This window comes from Pseudochaenichthys georgianus, chromosome 20, assembly GCF_902827115.2.
Source record: "Pseudochaenichthys georgianus chromosome 20, fPseGeo1.2, whole genome shotgun sequence".
NCBI lineage: Eukaryota > Metazoa > Chordata > Actinopteri > Perciformes > Channichthyidae > Pseudochaenichthys > Pseudochaenichthys georgianus.
The window spans coordinates 23,491,309-23,510,240 of NC_047522.1; the positions used below are offsets into that span (position 1 = coordinate 23,491,309).

An 18,932-nucleotide genomic window follows, 5' to 3' on the forward strand; every position below is an offset into this window, starting at 1 on the left:
TAATTATGTAAATCTTTAAACTCTTAAAGTGTTATGTTATTGGTGACATCGAGCCTAGAAGACGGGAAAAAAGAATTATTTTAATGTTTCTGTTGAATATTTGTTGTCTGTTAGTGTATGATATACATTTGTCTGAAACAAGCACAATAATGATGTGTAATCAGAAACACCAGGAAAAACAAATAACTGCTGTAAACGAATAAACCAATGCAACATTTTCCTTCAGTGTATGTCAAACTATTTAAAATATAGTTATATTATATTCAGCTCTATACTCTCCTCTGCTCTGTTAAACGCTATTCTACAATCCTTGCTTCTCATTGGCGCACGCAAAGAGGAAGTAGGATGATGTCGACCAATCAGATCCGCGTTTTATTCCAGAGGCTTGTTTCCGGACTGGCCTGTTATTATTCTGTCAGCACATGAAATAACGGTGAGTATTTCTGATTCCGATTCAAAACACGAGTCTGTTTTTATGGAAAATAAGAAGTGTTGACGTCACTTTTAACAACTCGACGTGTTGTTTGAATGACAATTACGCTTATAAACCCACCGCGTGCGCGTGTATAGCTTGTAAACATCCCACCCCTCAGTATCATCAGTCAGGAGAGAGATGCATATTGGAGATAAACCGTGCAGCCCGTGTGGGTTCAGGCCTGTTGTTTGCGCGTAATCCTCGAAAGAGGATCCGTGATGGTGGTCTTCCCGTCTGAAGCTTCCAGAAACACCCGAGATTATCCGTGCTTCTGCAGCCCCTCCCAGCTTCAATCCGTGCTTGCATCGCAAAAAGGGGCCACATGAAGACAAGGGGGGCTTCTTGATGTCCATCCAATTGTTTTTCTATTTTGTTTTTACATCATGCATGAGGGTGTTCAGTCTGTTGCTATACGTATGATTTTATTGTCTCGTGCTTTTACATTAGTTTTATTTTGTCCTATCGGTTTTGTCTAAATGTATTTATGCTGCTTTTTATATATATATAATGTGCAGCACTTTGGTGAAGTCTGTTGTTTTTATTAAGCCTGTAGGCCTACCTAATGATGTCACTGCTCGGGTTGACTGAGCATCCTTGTGTTCTTTATTTTACTTTCGTTTCTCCATGTTATCATTGTTGCTATTGTACATCTTACAGGGTGGGGATGGTTGACCTCATGTTCTGTCTCCGCCTTTTTAATCCATCTAAAAGCACTTTGTAACCGTTTTGAGAAGTGCTGTTTAAATAAAGTTATTATATTAGTTGTATTGGCTCGTGTGTCACCCTAAAACAGGCACAAGATGGCGCTAAATCTTAGCTTTAATCACTGCATTTATCAACAGGTCTCCCTTCAAGTCCATCAAAATGGAAATGTATGAAGTGCCCGTGCCCAACCAGGAAATACCCGGATGTCCACCAGGGTTAGAATACCTGACTCAGGTAACAATAGCTAGTTGTATGTAATGTATATGTATGGAACGCTTGCATGGGGGCTGGGGTGGAAATAGCCTTATCTCTGTATGTTGCTTCAGATTTCAAGTATTACAATGTGTTAAATAATTTAAGTTTAGCTTACAAATGTTGCATATAAGTGCCTTCTGGTCCAGTGGCCATATGTCATATTAGGACAAGCACAGATGTTATAATAACCCTGGTAATAGCTCCATCCTATTCAAGTGTTCCAGTTACAGCACAATGCCATGGAAACTGTCCTTTATTAATTAAATGATGTAATAATAATAATAATAATATATAATATTTTTATAGCGCCTTTCAGGAAACCCAAGGTCGCTTTACAAGTCGGGTAGGGGGGGGGAAGTAGTGGAAAAATAAACCTATTAAACTAACTAGTGGGGAAAGCCTTGGTAAAAAGGTGCGTTTTGAGGGCTTTTTTGAAAATGTCCAGGGTTGGGGCGCTGCGGATTTCGGGGGGGAGAGAGTTCCAGAGGGTGGGGGATGCCACACTGAAGGCTCTGTCACCAAAAGTCCGCAACCTGGTGCGGGGGGTGGAGAGGAGATCCTGTCCAGATGATCTTAGCTTCCGGGATGGAGTGTGGTAGCGGAGAAGGTCAGACAGGTATTGGGGGGCGAGGGCATGGAGGGATTTGTAAGTCAGAAGAAGGAGTTTATAGGTGATACGGTGCTTGACTGGGAGCCAGTGGAGGTGGATCAGGGTGGGGGTAATGTGCTGCAATGTACACACATGCTCTTCCTAATGCAATGAGTCTGACCGTTTTCTATGAAGAAGATCAATTGCCTACATAAAGTCTGTTCATGTGTTCTTACCCCTCCTGTTGTGTTCGGGTCGAATCTGACCGATTTACTACTTTCATCAATCATCACTTTTTTTGCTTTACATTCGATTGCATTAAGGCTTCATGATGATATCCTTCACAGGAGACATTTGAACATATTAAATTGCTGATCACCACTTCCATTGCATTTTGGATGATTTAGTCAACTTTGTAACACCATGGTGTTCCCGCTCAAAGATGACCGCCATAAAGAAAAAGGGAATTAGTGACTATCTGGATCAGATAAAACACACACACTAGATGTGTCCGTCCCGCTCTTATGTGCCCATCCCCCCACATGGATCACACCTGGCACACGCAATACATGTTCAGTGTCTGTTCTTTGTATATGTACTGCAGTTTTTCATGTATACCAGTAGTCTGAGACAATATGTACAGTTTGAAAGGGTGTGAAATGAAATTTGTTGATGTTTTTGTGTTAATGTAATAGCCGTTAAAACGGGACCGGTCAAATTTGACCGCGGACACCAAAGTAAGCGGGGAAACGAAGACAACAGGAGGGTTAAACGGTGCCGACATGTTTGAATGAAAATGTCCCCACTTGTCCAGTGGCAGTAGAAAATGAAGAAACAGATACCACCCCCTTTCCAAGTCTTTTTAAAACATCCTAAATGTGAATATACACATATTGTAATGCTCGGATGCAACACATGATGGGCCTTCATTTAAGGAAAGGTTGACGCGCCACAGTAGGCAAAGCACACGTGTAAATAATTGAACGAATGAAAGCTTTATTCCATGAAGCAGCTCAATGTTATTATGCTGAGTCACCGTCAAGGATCAATGCCCTAATGTTAGCGATGACACCTAGGACCCTTAGGAGAGGGGCGTTCCTCAACACTCTCTAGAGAAGTACACAACACTACATGAATAATAACTGACTTTAAGGCCCTCCACCTACCCCACTGTATGTGGTTCTCTTTTCTCCTAGGTGGATCAGCTCCTCATCAAACAGAAAGTTGAGCTTGCTGAAGGTAAAGTATTTGTACGTGAGAAAATAAATCCGTTATGCTGCTAGTTGTGATAAGTACCAACCCTATCTCCAAAGAAATGACGTGTCCCAAAACAAAGATATGCAAGAACAAATAGAAAAATACTCTGGGTTTAGTGAAAATGTGTTTGGCTTAAAAAAAGTAGGTTTGTAATTTGAGTTCTAAAGATGAACACGAAGACGTTGCCTTCTTGTTTCACACGGGACCTTACACAGCGGTGAAAGCCCTGTGTCTTTGTGGACAACTTAGTTTAAGAAGCATTAAAAGTATTCTCTTCCGGGAGAAAACACACTTCCCACAACGCGTTACGACGAAGCGGTTTTGTTGTATAGGGCGACTGTGGCTGCGAGGGAGTGCGGTCGTCCTTCAACCAGAAGGTTGTGGGTTCGATCCCTGCCCATGCAGTCAACATGTCGATGTATCCTTGGGCAAGATACTTAACCCTGAGGTACTCCCGATGGCCAACGGTGTGTGAATGTTAGGTCCTACAGCAGGGGTGTCAAACTCAAGGCCCGGGGGCCAAATCCGGCCCCCGACTTCATTTTATGTGGCCCCGCAAGAGCTTGCAAAGATTATAATACGTTTATTATACGGTTAATTGCCACTTTACAGAAGCAGGTTGCCCATAAACTACATGTCCCACAATGCATCTCGTTTTGTGACATGCGCACTGAAGACACTTGCAATTATTTGCCCTGGACTTCTGCTTTCAGACGTAGTTAATTAGGAAGTTATTACCCTATCCAATAATAATCCAATTCAGAGGCAATAATGTAATATAATACATTATTTTATATATATTATACATTTATATATGTATATTTATATAGTTACAACCGGCCCTTTGAGTGCAACGATAATGCTAATGTGGCCCGCGATGACATTGAGTTTGACACCCCTGGTCTATAGTAAGGTACACTGCTCTGTATGAATGGGTGAACGACATGTATGTAAAGCGCTTTGAGGGGTCTTAAAGACTGGATAAGGCGCTTTATACGTACAGTCCCTTTACCATTTAGGAACGTAATCCTTAAGAGACTTGAGTGAAGATGGGTTTTGCCGGTTTTGTCTTTATAGCACTGACATGTACGCTTTGTTCCTCCTACGCAGCCCTGATTGGTTTTGAAAGCAACAACAAGTATGAGATCCGTAACAGCATGGGTCAGGATGTGTTCTACGCTCTGGAGGAGAACGACTGTCTGACCCGGCAGTGCTGCGGTCCCATGCGCTCCTTCACCATCCACGTCGTGGACCACAACGGACAGAAGGTCATCACCATCACCAGACCGCTGAACTGCACCGCTTGCTGCTGCCCCTGCTGCCTACAAGAGGTGAGCCACACACATGATGTCCATTCCATCCAGTGTGGGAGGACATGAGGACTGATCCCACTCTGCTCTCCCATGACCCCTCCCTCAGCTGGAGGTGCAGTCTCCCCCTGGGAACACAGTGGGGTACGTGAGGCAACAGTGGCACCCGTTCTCCCCCAAATTCATCGTGTCGGACGAAAACAACGAGCCTGTGCTGAAGATCCACGGGCCCTTCTGTGGGTGGAGCTGCCTGCCCGATGTCGACTTTGAGGTGGGTTCATCGAGACTCAGAACATCCATTAAAGGTCCCGATATTACTGTTTTTCATTACTTTAGTATAGGTGTCAGATATAAGCAAAACATGTCTCTGATTGGCTGAAACACCAAACGGATGATTGCAGCATTACCCAGAATCCCCTCTGTTTCAGCCCTGTTTCCAAAGTGCTGATTCTCTGTCTGTTACTTTAGATGAAAACAAGGAGCCCCTCCCCACGCCCCTCTGATGCGGCTTTCACACCAGCGCTTTTCAGTTTCTAGCTCCGAGCGGGAGCTTTTCTGGTTCAGCTCCGGTTTCCCTTTCCAGCTCCCGCTCTGTGCACACCGCCCACTGGCGCCCCAGAGCTGCCCTTGCTGCGTCATGACGTCACCGTTTACATCGCTGATTTGCCCCCCAACGGCAGCTCACAACAACAACAACAACAGCGTCGGGTCGATGATCGTGTTGCTTTTATCACACGAAGCCAGAATACATTGAATAACGACTTCTCCAACCATATACTTTGCTCCAGAGTGCCGTGGTTCATTGTTTATTAATGTGTTTCTGCAGCATTTACTGACCGCTGCAGTGCTGCTCTTCCACGGGAGATTACTCTCCCGTTAGCTCCCGGTTAGCTCACACTGCAGCGGCCGCTCTAAAGTATCACTGTCCGACTCACACAAGCAGCTGATGCATATCCCCAGTCCCCCTTAGCCTAAGTGAATGTGTGTCAGTCTGAATTGACACTGTTTGGTATCACAACGCTGTTATGAAAGTTTCTCTGGTATAAAACGGGTGATGTTGGCATAGCAACCGAAGCTAAACTGACTACTTGCATCCGATAGCTGCAATAATACAAAACAACACGTCTGCCTCTCTCCACAATGATCGATAACAGTGAACGGATGGTCAAAGTAAGGCACAAATAAACAGAACCACACGAAGCCTGGTTAGTGCTGCCTGACTTTATAAAGTGTGTTTATAGGCACTACTGCTTGTAGGCAGGCATAACAGTCGACCCATGGGAGGTGGGTTTAGTTTCCTGCACGCCTCGACGTGAGAGAGGCGTAAGCGACGTCGCCTCTTAGCTCCAAAGCTCTTGCCTCTGGACCGACAATTTTTTGGAGCTGGAAATGAAGCGGATTCCGGAGCTAAGAGGCCGCGCAGCTCCGGTGTGAACTGGAAAACCCGGCGCTTTTCAGGCTCTAGCTCCGAGCCGGAGCTGAAAAGGCGCTGGTGTGAAAGGGGCATGAGAGACATTTGGTTACAAAGAACTCAATGGTGCTCTACAGGAGGTTCAGGTGATAAGGGGGGGGGGGGGGGGTTACCTTGGTTGCTGATTGGCTAATGGTTACACAAGACAACACATCGTTATGACATCATAAAGTGGCCAAAATCTGATCTGCTCATTTTCAGACAGGTTTTTATAGAAATGTATCAAAAAGAGAGAGAATCTTTGTTCCTGAAACTTTCAGAGTCTCTTTCCACAGAGGGGACACATGTTGATGTAGAAGAGACATGAAGAAGAGGGGACACATGTTGATGTAGAAGAGACATGGAGAAGAGGGGACACATGTTGATGTAGAAGAGACATGAAGAAGAGGGGGCACATGTTGATGTAGAAGAGACATGGAGAAGAGGGGACACATGTTGATGTAGAAGAGACATGAAGAAGAGGGGACACATGTTGATGTAGAAGAGACATGGAGAAGAGGGGACACATGTTGATGTAGAAGAGACATGAAGAAGAGGGGACACATGTTGATGTAGAAGAGACATGGAGAAGAGGGGACACATGTTGATGTAGAAGAGACATGAAGAAGAGGGGACACATGTTGATGTAGAAGAGACATGGAGAAGAGGGGACACATGTTGATGTAGAAGAGACATGGAGAAGAGGGGACACATGTTGATGTAGAAGAGACATGAAGAAGAGGGGACACGTGTTGATGTAGAAGAGACATGAAGAAGAGGGGACACGTGTTGATGTAGAAGAGACATGAAGAAGAGGGGACACATGGTGATGTAGAAGAGACATGGAGAAGAGGGGACACATGCTGATGTAGAAGAGACATGAAGAAGAGGGGACACATGTTGATGTAGAAGAGACATGGAGAAGAGGGGACACATGTTGATGAAGAAGAGACATGAAGAAGAGGGGACACATGTTGATGTAGAAGAGACACGGAGAAGAGGGGACACATGTTGATGTAGAAGAGACATAAAGAAGAGGGGACACATGTTGATGTAGAAGAGACATGGAGAAGAGGGGACACATGTTGATGAAGAAGAGACATGAAGAAGAGGGGACACGTGTTGATGTAGAAGAGACATGAAGAAGAGGGGACACATGGTGATGTAGAAGAGACATGGAGAAGAGGGGACACATGCTGATGTAGAAGAGACATGAAGAAGAGGGGACACATGTTGATGTAGAAGAGACATGGAGAAGAGGGGACACATGTTGATGAAGAAGAGACATAAAGAAGAGGGGACACATGTTGATGTAGAAGAGACATGGAGAAGAGGGGACACATGTTGATGAAGAAGAGACATGAAGAAGAGGGGACACGTGTTGATGTAGAAGAGACATGAAGAAGAGGGGACACATGTTGATGTAGAAGAGACATGAAGAAGAGGGGACACGTGTTGATGTAGAAGAGACATGAAGAAGAGGGGACACGTGTTGATGTAGAAGAGACATGAAGAAGAGGGGACACATGGTGATGTAGAAGAGACATGGAGAAGAGGGGACACATGCTGATGTAGAAGAGACATGAAGAAGAGGGGACACATGTTGATGTAGAAGAGACATGGAGAAGAGGGGACACATGTTGATGAAGAAGAGACATGAAGAAGAGGGGACACATGTTGATGTAGAAGAGACACGGAGAAGAGGGGACACATGTTGATGTAGAAGAGACATAAAGAAGAGGGGACACATGTTGATGTAGAAGAGACATGGAGAAGAGGGGACACATGTTGATGTAGAAGAGACATGAAGAAGAGGGGACACATGCTGATGTAGAAGAGACATGAAGAAGAGGGGACACATGTTGATGTAGAAGAGACATGGAGAAGAGGGGACACATGTTGATGAAGAAGAGACATGAAGAAGAGGGGACACATGTTGATGTAGAAGAGACACGGAGAAGAGGGGACACATGTTGATGTAGAAGAGACATAAAGAAGAGGGGACACATGTTGATGTAGAAGAGACATGAAGAAGAGGGGACACGTGTTGATGTAGAAGAGACATGGAGAAGAGGGGACACATGCTGATGTAGAAGAGACATGAAGAAGAGGGGACACATGTTGATGTAGAAGAGGGGACACATGTTGATGTAGAAGAGACATGAAGAAGAGGGGACACATGTTGATGTAGAAGAGACATGAAGAAGAGGGGACACATGTTGATGTAGAAGAGACATGAAGAAGAGGGGACACATGCTGATGTAGAAGAGACATGAAGAAGAGGGGACACATGTTGATGTAGAAGAGGGGACACATGTTGATGTAGAAGAGACATGAAGAAGAGGGGACACATGTTGATGTAGAAGAGACATGAAGAAGAGGGGACACATGTTGATGTAGAAGAGACATGAAGAAGAGGGGACACATGTTGATGTAGAAGAGACATGAAGAAGAGGGGACACATGTTGATGTAGAAGAGACATGAAGAAGAGGGGACACATGTTGATGTAGAAGAGACATGAGGAAGAGGGGACACATGTTGATGTAGAAGAGACATGGAGGAGAGGATTTCCCATCACAGGTGACCTTTAAATGTGTGCGAACATGACGGGACACGGCCGCTCTCGCCCTCTGGACATCTCTTGTCAGGGATCCTCCTCATGCTCCGGTGCAGGACATCTGTTTCCAATCAGAGCGGCCTTAGTGTGGATCGAGCCGTCTCACAGGGAACGCTCCTGTGTGGCACAGAGCGGCCATTGTTGCACGCTTAGCTGGTTTTATTAGATTGAGCTGTGAATGGGGTCAGCGATTGAGACCTAGAGAAGGGGGGACTGAAGCGTGATATTACCATGGAAACTCCTCTCTTGCCGCTTTGAAGTTATTACTAGGACAGAAAATTCAGTTGACACGACATTTTGAATGTTCCCAAGATTACCCTACAGCAGGGTTTCTCAAACTGTTTCATACCAAGGACTTGACCAATACAAAAACACTCGTGGACCACCTAACTCCACACATATAAAAAAACAGTTTTTCTAGAACAGATTACAAATCGCCTGAAATTGGTACAAACAAGTGGCAACATGTGTGATGGAGGTGTTGCGCTGGGCTATATCATGCAATTGAAAGTGAAACTTAATCTCGCTCTATTACGGAGATATTCCCGCGAGAGTGCGGAAAACTTTTATGTATTTATTTATTTCAAATGTGAAATGTTACCAATATACTCACGGACCACTAGGGGGCGCTCACGTGCCACACTTTGAGAAGCACTTCCCTACAGTAAAACGTGATGGATTGATCTTCCTCAGATTTTGACGATGGACGAAGTCACCCAGATTGGGAAGATCAGTAAGCAGTGGACCGGACTTCTTCGGGAAGTCTTCACAGATTCAGACAACTTTGGCATCCAGTTCCCCATGGACCTGGACGTGAAGATGAAGGCTACTATGATCGGAGCGTGTTTTCTCATCGTGAGTAACGTCTTTGCCGTTGGTCAACGTCAAAACAGCAAGTTTTAGATTCTCTCACAGCAAAACAAGAGTTACTATTTTGAAATGACAGAGGCAGTCACCTCACATGACCCAACTTTTATGGGGACTCGCTGGTAGTCGGAAACTTCATGTACCTACCACTTAATGCATTCTGTGGGACATGTGACCCGAAACCACCCAATCACCACTAATGCAAAACAGCCTCTTTCTGTAGCAGCACACCACATTAGCTAAAGCAGTGGGGGCCCCGACCCCCGGGGGGCCGCCAGGGGGGTCACACAAAGTTTGAGGGAAAAGGGATATATATATATTTTTTAAGTTGTATTTATTTAAGATGTTATTAATAACTGTATATCTCTCAATCGATGTCCTTTGATGCCAATCTTTTAATATTTTTGTTTTTGAATCACACGACCGCCCTAAGCCAATCAGAATCGAGCTTTTGGAGCAAGTGAGAGCTAGTGAATGTTTCGCTCTGGAGCTGGATGAGAGCACGGATGTAGCAAATGTCGCAGAATTGCTTGCATACATCAGATTTATTTCAGAAGACAACTTTGTTGAGGAAATATTATTTTGCAAAGCACTGGAAGGTAGGACCACATGAAGAGACATGTTCCACGTTTTAGATGAGTACACCATCTCAAACGGACGTGACTGGTCTCGTTGTGTGGGTGTGTGCTCAGATGGGGCAGCGGGGCTATGACAGGCAAAGAAAGTGACAGCTTCGATCAGGCAGAAGGCCCCAAATGTAGTGGCAACACACGGCATGCTCCATCGCGAGGCACGGGTACACATCTTTAAATTGCAACAGGGGGGTCCCCGCCAGAGGATAATGCTATATGGCAAAGTTTGGGAACCCCTGAGCTAAAGTGCTCCAATGCTAAACTCTTAAGACGTTGACTTGGCTGGAACATATCAGGGAATCATTTATATCCCAAGCCATATTTCAACATCCATCTGTGTGACTGCAATGCATCATTTCTTTGCCTTTAACACGTTCTTCTTGGTGTTTTTCCACACAGGACTTCATGTTCTTTGAATCGAACAACTAGGAGCCAAACGGGATATTCACGTAATCATTTCTGGAGAGCCACGATCAGAACAAAACGCCCGGACATAGAACAACCTCTGGACCAGATGTTTTAAAAAGGGACTACCTTAATGTTGCAGTTGTGCATGAACAATGATTTAGAAAGGTTTGTTTTAGTCTTAGCCGCTCAGGTCGTTTGTGACTAAGCTGTGAGTGCACAGTGCAATGTTTCTAGACAAAGCTTTATTTGTGTTTACGGAACTACGGTGGCCTACAGGTGCAAACACCAGGTCAAAAACATTTCCATTGAGAGAAACGAGCTGCCGCTTCAGACCGTAAAGAATATTTAGTTACTACTGAAGACACTTGAATATTAGGATACCGTCCTTATATGAGCAAAAGGGAACGCCATGCAGGCAAGAGCTGTTACACAGGGAGTACTTGAGGAGGGTTCGGCCAAAAAGCACTGGTTTGGTCAAATCGATAGTCAGCATGTTAATATATAATGCTCTTAGCTATATTGTGCAGTTTCTAGTGTAGATAAGCTTCTATTTATTTATATATTTTGGTCATGTGTGTGTGCTCTGCTTTGTGCTGCTATGAGTGTGTGTAACTGAAGCATCATAAGCGTACTATAATATTTGTAATGCCATAACAGTTAATCATTACTGAACGGAGGGGTTGTGGCTGTGCGCCCCGTGTTGTCCACACGAGGGAGCTAGCTTTTCCTTTTAGGAGAGTCCCTGCTGATGCCATCAAGTTTTTATTGGGAAATGAGTTGTATTTTCTTTGGACACACTCAGGTTGGAATGCATGCGGCTGTGTTTTGTGATGTTCGCTCCTGCTGGCACGAGGGGACACACACCTGCGCCTCGTACTATGGATATAACGAAGGGGTAACCTTTTGAGGGGGATTTTGTTCATCAACTCATCAAATAAACATTTTATTTTGTAATCAAACCATTACGGTAGTGGGAAGTAACAAAGCACTCAAGTACCAAACTTATTTTGATATAATTGGACTTAGAACTTCTACTCCACTACAGTTATTTAAAAATCACTTTTTACATATTAAAACGTGTAATTTGCATAAATAATAACACCAATAGCACTACCATTATATACAAACCGGTATTAGAAATTGGCTCCAGATTGACAACATTAAAATGCCCTCACAAAAAGAATAGGATAATAAATGAGAATGTATTATTGTGAAAATAGTTACTTCTACTTAAGTAACATGTTAAATTTAAGACTTTCCCTTTAAAGGAGAATTATATATATCTACTTTTAACTCGAGTGAATGATCTTGATATGATATAAACTATTTTCCAACATCACGGTCATTATATGATGTCAATTGTGGTTCGGGAAAATGAGAAAGAAACATACATTTTAAGTTATTTTCTAATATTTAGTGTTATTTTTAATGAAGTATAATACACTGCCATTTTGAAAAGCTTGTCTATCGTAAATGTTCTTGTGTCATGTGTTTTGATTATTGCCCAGTCATCACAACTTCAGTTTTTTATTAGAAATCACTTTATTCAGATTATTTTCTTGCCACTAAAATTACCCTGATCATCGCTTGAAAGGGTTAATAGTGCGAGGTGCTGGTGCTGCGTCCTCTGAAGGCTCTTTGTGTTTAAAAGCCAAAAACGGGATTTAAAGGTGGGGTAGGTACATTTGAGAAACCGGCTCGAGATCGCTAGAATTTGAAAATACACAACCGGAGAAAATCTGCCACTTCCTTACAGAGCCCCTCCTCCAACACACACGAACGCGCACATGACCAATGAGGGCACGAGGTAAGTTTGTGCCCCGATGGAAGGCTGACAGGCAGGTAGGCCATCCAATCCGTTTAAACGGATTGGTTGTACTTTTTACAGTATTACGGCTTCTACAGATGACATTTTTTTATGGATTTGTTGTCAAAGCACTTCAGATATTCATTGCTATCGGGATGTTAAGAGCATTCCATGGAATATAACAACAAGTGTATCTCGAGCCGGTTTCTGAAACGTACCTACCCCACCTTTAATCTATTCCCCCTCAGATATAGAAACGCAACTTATTCTTCTACTTTTGGCTAACACTTTGAGCTAATGTGTGTAATGTGATGAATGCAAACTCTGAGAGCTTAAGTTGTGCAAATATAGTACAAATAAAAACATATTGTGACGTGAGCAGTTTCCTTTTTAACCAAATGCATTTAGCCTCAAAACAGCAACACTTAAAAAGGAAAATGCTTTCACATCAGTGCCCACGGGCCTTTCAATACAGTTTAACAGTGGGTTTAACAGTCGTCAGACCTTGTAAATGTCCATGTAAATCCACTCTGGTGTGCTTGTTAATTATTGGACTTCACCAGCTGCTTTAATGGCTACCTTCACCTTTTTTTAACAGCAATTTTCTCTGCGGAAATCCAGCCTGCGGGGTGATTGATTGGGCCGATTGCATGAAACACAGATGTCCTTGAAGGACAACATGAAAAGGGAAATTAGTACATTTATTTTTCAGCTTTTTCCAAGGAAGCTATTAACCTGCAGCAGTTAACCTTGGGTGCAACTAAAGAAGTCTAATTAAAAACGGCCCTTTTTAAATCACACATCAATGAAAAGAGTAACTGACTGAAGAGGCTTGAATAGAAGTGCTGCAGATTGTAAAGGTGCACACCCTCTGTTTTCCTTATCTTTGTACCTTTCTTTTATTTGATTAATGGAAGATCAGAATCTCAGTATTGGAGAAATATGCTACATTCGTCAGGCTGGTGTCAGTGTTCATAGATCATGTCGGTACACCTCAGAATTGTGGGATGTTCCATATACAACACACTTGTGGCCACAGATCGCCTGTTTTACAATTCTCAACCTGAAAACCGAGTTTCTGTGAGTCACGCAAAGCCTCTTTTGGGTGATGATGATAGTTTTACACATTGCCAGTGGAAATATGACTGGGCTGCACTGATTGCTAATCAAGCTGTGGTTAGAAAACAATGAACAGCTTGTACATAGAGGCCAGAGGGAGGATGGATAAGGATTACTCACCTATTTTGTTTCAGTGATGGGAAAATGTCTCAGTCCTGTAACAGAGTTGCTCAATGCAGGTCTCTCACTATATGTTACAAATGGATTAAAAAGGTCCAAAGTTAAGTAATCTTGAATTGATATCAAACCGTTGGATCACACCAGCACTGATGCTAAATCGCGCCAAGGGCATAAAGTTGGGCAACAATGGCCCCTTCATAAAATCTGTCCACCCCCTAATCCCACCAGGAGCGTCTGCGCTGCGGCGTTTTTAGCGATCGCGGCCACTCTAGTCAATGGGTGCTATTCCACCAGACCCGCTGTGTCCCAGAAGCTCCTCGCCGCAAGGAATTTCTAAAATATAGGATGAATCCTATTTTTGCCGCAGCGCAGCGCAGGCAGGAAGTGATGAAAATCACCTTGTTGTCTGCTTTGCTGGTTGAGGGGGTGCACCCAAAACCGGCTCCTTCTCCTCCCCCCCACCACCGTCTTTCAAGTAGGAGAATACAGCCAGCGTTCTCCTCCGGTTTACAGGCACTGTCAATTATATATATATAGAATAATGATGATGATGAATGCATATTTTTTTACCACTAAAATACAGCAGCACATCTTTGATTCATGTCGTTTATAACTGGAATATTACAATTATTATTAACTGTGTCCGTAGTCTACAACACAACAACATAGGAAATAACAACAATAAACACGATTTAAACAGACACAAACATAAACCATTTAACTACGTAGCCTACACTTGTAGAAGTACAAATGTCCAGGAAATATTCCAAAATCAACAACAACTGCGAGGCTGCACACGACGCTCCGCTTCCGCAACGTTTTGAAACGCGCCTGGTGGGTTATGACGCAGGAGGAGGTCGCAGCGCGGCGCAGCAGCAGCGCAGACGCTTCTGGTGGGATCAGGGGGTTAGATACAGGCTAATTACTCAAACGCTTCTGAGGTGTTTATGGACAACATTTGGGCCATTATGACACTAAATGGTGAAATACCAAAGTCGTTGCTGGCAATAACTTGATCTTCTAAACAAACCAAACGACCAAAGGAAAACCCCAACATGCATACTCTTAAAAGACACTTTTTCTTTTGTACCATCTGTATATTGACTGCCTGTATATGTGTGGTTTGGTTGATACCTCTCACACCCCACATTTTACATTTACTTCACTGGGAACTTCCCCCAACTTAGAGTGAGTACAGAAACAGCTGTGGTGGACAAAGATGAATGTTTAACTGTGTTCCTCCTTTTTGAATAGACTGTGGAGACTTCCTGAGGACTCACCCCGAGTGGTAATCTATAACTAGATGTCTGCAGGGGCTTTGGGCCCCATGCAAAGATATCACATTGGCCCCCACCACCAGGCCCAGGCCACGCCAACCAAGCACAATGCTGTAACCACACCTTCAGAACCCAACCCACTCATTTATGCTTTAAATAACTCTACCTGTACAGGCTTGCATCTATCTTGTAGTCCAATACTAACTGCACAATATTTACTGACACTGAGCGGTGAACATATAACACTGTGCAGACGTGCAACATTCTACTGCAGTAGAATTCACTATTTGATATAACACTAACATTCCTGACAATATACCTCATCAATAGTCATCTTTTATGGTGAACATGCCTTTTTAATAACATGGAACAAATAAAGTGAACATTAACACCAATATTATCATTTATATAATGCTATAACAAAAAAAATAACATAAGCAGCAGATTTTTTAATTAAATATACATTCCAACTACAAAATAAGTGGGTATTAAAGTGTAAACGGACAACAAAACGGAAATGGAAATGAAAAGTATGTTTCTCATCATGCATCTTGTGTGTAGTGATCCAATACCGTTACCATAGCCTTGCCCTTTAACAGTATTACGAGCCCTGGCTCAGCCTTACTCACCAAGAGCCCAGTCCTTGAAGTCCAGCTTTCTAGCCAACTGGCTTTCAATTGACAGCATGGCAAGACTGCAAAGCCTTATGGGGGGACAGGGCTGCTGAGCCTAAATATGGATCTGTTGGTCCTGGCACCAGGGGGAGGGACAACTGGTTTAGTATGAATAGCTGCTAAAAATGTACCTGCATTTATTAAATGTCAGCTAAAAGAGCAGTGAAATGAAAAACCTCTGAATTTTCTGTGAAGATATTACCCGTACTTAAAGGGAAATTTGAGTACTTTATTTATGAGTTTATGATTTAATTTCGGAGAAACCAGCTCGAGTGAGTTAGAATTTGAAAATACACAACCGGAGGAAATCTGCCACTTCCTCACAGAGCCCCTCCTTCAACACACACGAACGCGCACATGACCAATAGGCGCATTCACACCGCAGTACTTTTCCCACAAAGGTTCATGAGAACTTAGTTCATGAGAACTCTTTAGTTCTCATGAACTAAGTACAGATCGCGTTCACACCGGAATAAATCTCTGGGGGTTGATTAGGCAAATGAAGCCGCTGACGTCACTTCTTCTTCTTCTGCTTTGGGTTTACTGGCAGGCCGCAAACCACTTCACGGCGTATACTGCCGCCCAAAGTCCCCGGCCGGAAGTCCCCGGAGTTGGGGAAGGCTTCAGTAGAAGCTGCTGGGAGTCCCAGCAGCTTCTACTGAAGCCTTCCGAGTAAATCGCCAGAACGCCGACACCTCCTCATCTCCACTGCTCCCATGTTTTATTTTGTGTTGCCATAAGTTAGTCTCTCTGCGTTTCTGCGCTGGGCTAATGCTGATGCTAATAATGCTAATGCGAGGATAATAAAATGGCGGCTTCACAAAACTTTTTGGGAGTTTTACGGGGCGTGGTTTGCAATCCGCCCAGCCAATCAGACACAGGAACCTTTTTCTCCCACGAAAGTCCCTGCTCTCTAGTGCCCCTTTCACACCAGTGCCTTTTCAGCTCCGGCTCGGAGCCTGAAAAGCGCCGGGTTTTCCAGTTCACACCGCAGCAGCGCCGGCTCTTAGCTCCGGAATCCGCTTCATTTCCAGCTCCAAAAAATTGTCGGTCCAGAGGCAAGAGCTTTGGAGCTAAGAGGTGGCGTCGCTTACGTCTCTCCTACGTCGAGGCGTGCAGGAAACTAAACCCACCTCCCATGGGTCGACTGTTATGCCTGCCTACAAGCAGTAGTGCTTATAAACACACTTTATAAAGTCAGGCAGCACTAACCAGGCTTCGTGTGATTCTGTTTATTTGTACCTTACTTTGACCACCCGTTCACTGTTATCGATCATTGTGGAGAGAGGCAGACGTGTTGTTTTATATTATTGCAGCTATCGGATGCAAGTAGTCAGTTTAGCTTCGGTTGCTATGCCAACATCACCCGTTTTATACCAGAGAAACTTTCATAACAGCGTTGTGATGCCAAACAGTGTCAATTCAGACTGACACACATTCACTTAGGCTAAGGGAACTGGGGATATGCATCAGCTGCTTGTGTGAGTCGGACAGTGATACTTTAGAGCGGCCGCTGCAGTGCGAGCTAACCGGGAGCTAACGGGAGAATACACTCCGTGGAAGAGCAGCTCTGCAGCGGTCGGTAAATGCCGCAGAAACACATTAATAAACAATGAACCACGGCACTCTGGAGCAAAGTATAAGGTTGGAGAAGTCGTTATTCAATTTATTCTGGCTTCGTGTGATTAAAAGCAACACGATCATCGACCCGACGCAGTTGTTGTTGTTGTTGTGAGCGCCGTAATGGCTGCCGTTGGGGAGCAAATCAGCGATGTAAACGGTGACGTCATGGCGCAGCAAGGGCAGCTCTGGGGCGCCAGTGGGCGGTGTGAACAGAGCGGGAGCTGAAAAGGGAAACCGGAGCTGAACCAGAAAAGCTCCCGCTCGGAGCTAGAAACTGAAAAGCGCTGGTGTGAAAGCCGCATAGCAGGGACTGAAAAGGGGTACCTTTTTTAGTACCGGCTCTTTTTGGTGTGAACGCGACAAAAGAGTTCTCATGAACGTTTGTGGGAAAAGTACTGCGGTGTGAATGCGCCTAATGAGGGCACGAGATACATTTGTGCACAGATGAAGGCTGACAGGCAGGTAGGCCATCCAGTTACTTTAGCCGGGCCGGCTCAGATGATTGGTCGTGCTGTTTACAGTGCTACGGCTTCCACAGATGACTTTTCTTTATGGATTTTTTGTCAAAGCACTTCAGATATTCATTGCTATCGGAATGTTAAGAGCATTCCATGGAATATAACAAGTGTATCTCGAGCCGGTTTCTCAAACTTTCCCCACCTTTAATGTCAGCAAAACATTAAAATAATTATTTACAATGGACTTAGCTAACAGACTAATTACCACCACTCATGGACCACACTCACCTTTTCTTTTGAAAAACTGGGTGACATATTGTTGCCCTTTAGTCCCTCTCTCTTGTCTCTCTCTCCTTTCTTTTCTTTTTTGAAAGCCTGGCTTTGTGAGTCGTTGAGACATCTTTCACACGTAAGTACTAGCAATGCTCTCACTCTCTGCTAGAAAGGGCCGGTGCGGTGCCGCACAGCGTTTGGAGGCAGGACCAAACCATTACATGTAAATAGAGGGGGGTGTTCGATGCTTTGGATAATTAACTTTTGGAAGAAAATAAGTTAAATGAATCTTAAGTTTAGTGATTACATTATCAATATGCCGTTATATTAATGCTTTTTATTGATGATTGATGAAAGGTTACATTTTTCTTAATGTTCTAAAAATGTTTGGGGCCCCTGTCAGTCACGGGCCCTTAGAATCGTCCTAACTTTTCACCCCCTGACGGCGCCCCTGGATGTCAGATATAATATGCAGATATAAGCGCTTTGAACACCAGGAAAAGCGCTTTATACATGTAATGTATTATTATTATATAACTGAGAAATCCTCCAGACCAGAAATGTCACTGACGTCATCCGAACAGAGATTTACTGGCTGAAAAGTGACCGATTGGGAAAGTCACAGATGTTTTCAACAGCTTCAGTATGCAAGAGTTAGCTTTAACATCCCGTGTATTAGACTTCCTTTCTAATCGAGACCATATCAGCCTTAATGCGTGGTCATTTAAAATAACTGCACGTCTTTAAAAATGCCAGAATTGGTCAACAACTTGGACATGCTTTGCCTCTGTGATTAAAGGAGTAACTACCAAGCTTCTTGCTGTATTGTGTTCACACTATGACACATGTAGGAGCTGAAACTGTTAGTGTTTGTTTAATGTAATTGCTGGGTTGAATAGCGTTGGCATTGTAAAGGCTGATTGTTGTCTGGACAGTTGTAACGGCCCGTCCACACTACAGCGTCGACGGCTCCAATCTGCCCATTCACTTTGAATGGGGTGACGTCACGTCGCCT

General features: G+C 43.9%; 1 protein-coding gene across 2 annotated transcripts; it reads left to right on the forward strand.

Moving 5' to 3' along the window:
* Positions 1–379: 379 nt before the first annotated feature.
* On the forward strand, positions 380–12,751 carry LOC117465918 (phospholipid scramblase 1). Of its 2 annotated transcripts, XM_034109015.2 has the most exons (7): positions 380–433; positions 1,318–1,414; positions 3,221–3,263; positions 4,392–4,612; positions 4,701–4,862; positions 9,353–9,514; positions 10,558–12,751. In XM_034109015.2, the coding sequence occupies exons 2-7, from the start codon at positions 1,340–1,342 to the stop codon at positions 10,585–10,587; spliced, it is 693 nt and encodes a 230-aa protein (XP_033964906.1). In that variant the 5' UTR covers positions 380–433; positions 1,318–1,339; the 3' UTR covers positions 10,588–12,751. The 2 variants fall into 2 exon arrangements, with proteins under 2 accessions (XP_033964906.1, XP_033964907.1); XM_034109016.2 differs by lacking the exon at positions 3,221–3,263.
* The last annotated feature ends 6,181 nt before the right edge of the window (positions 12,752–18,932 follow it).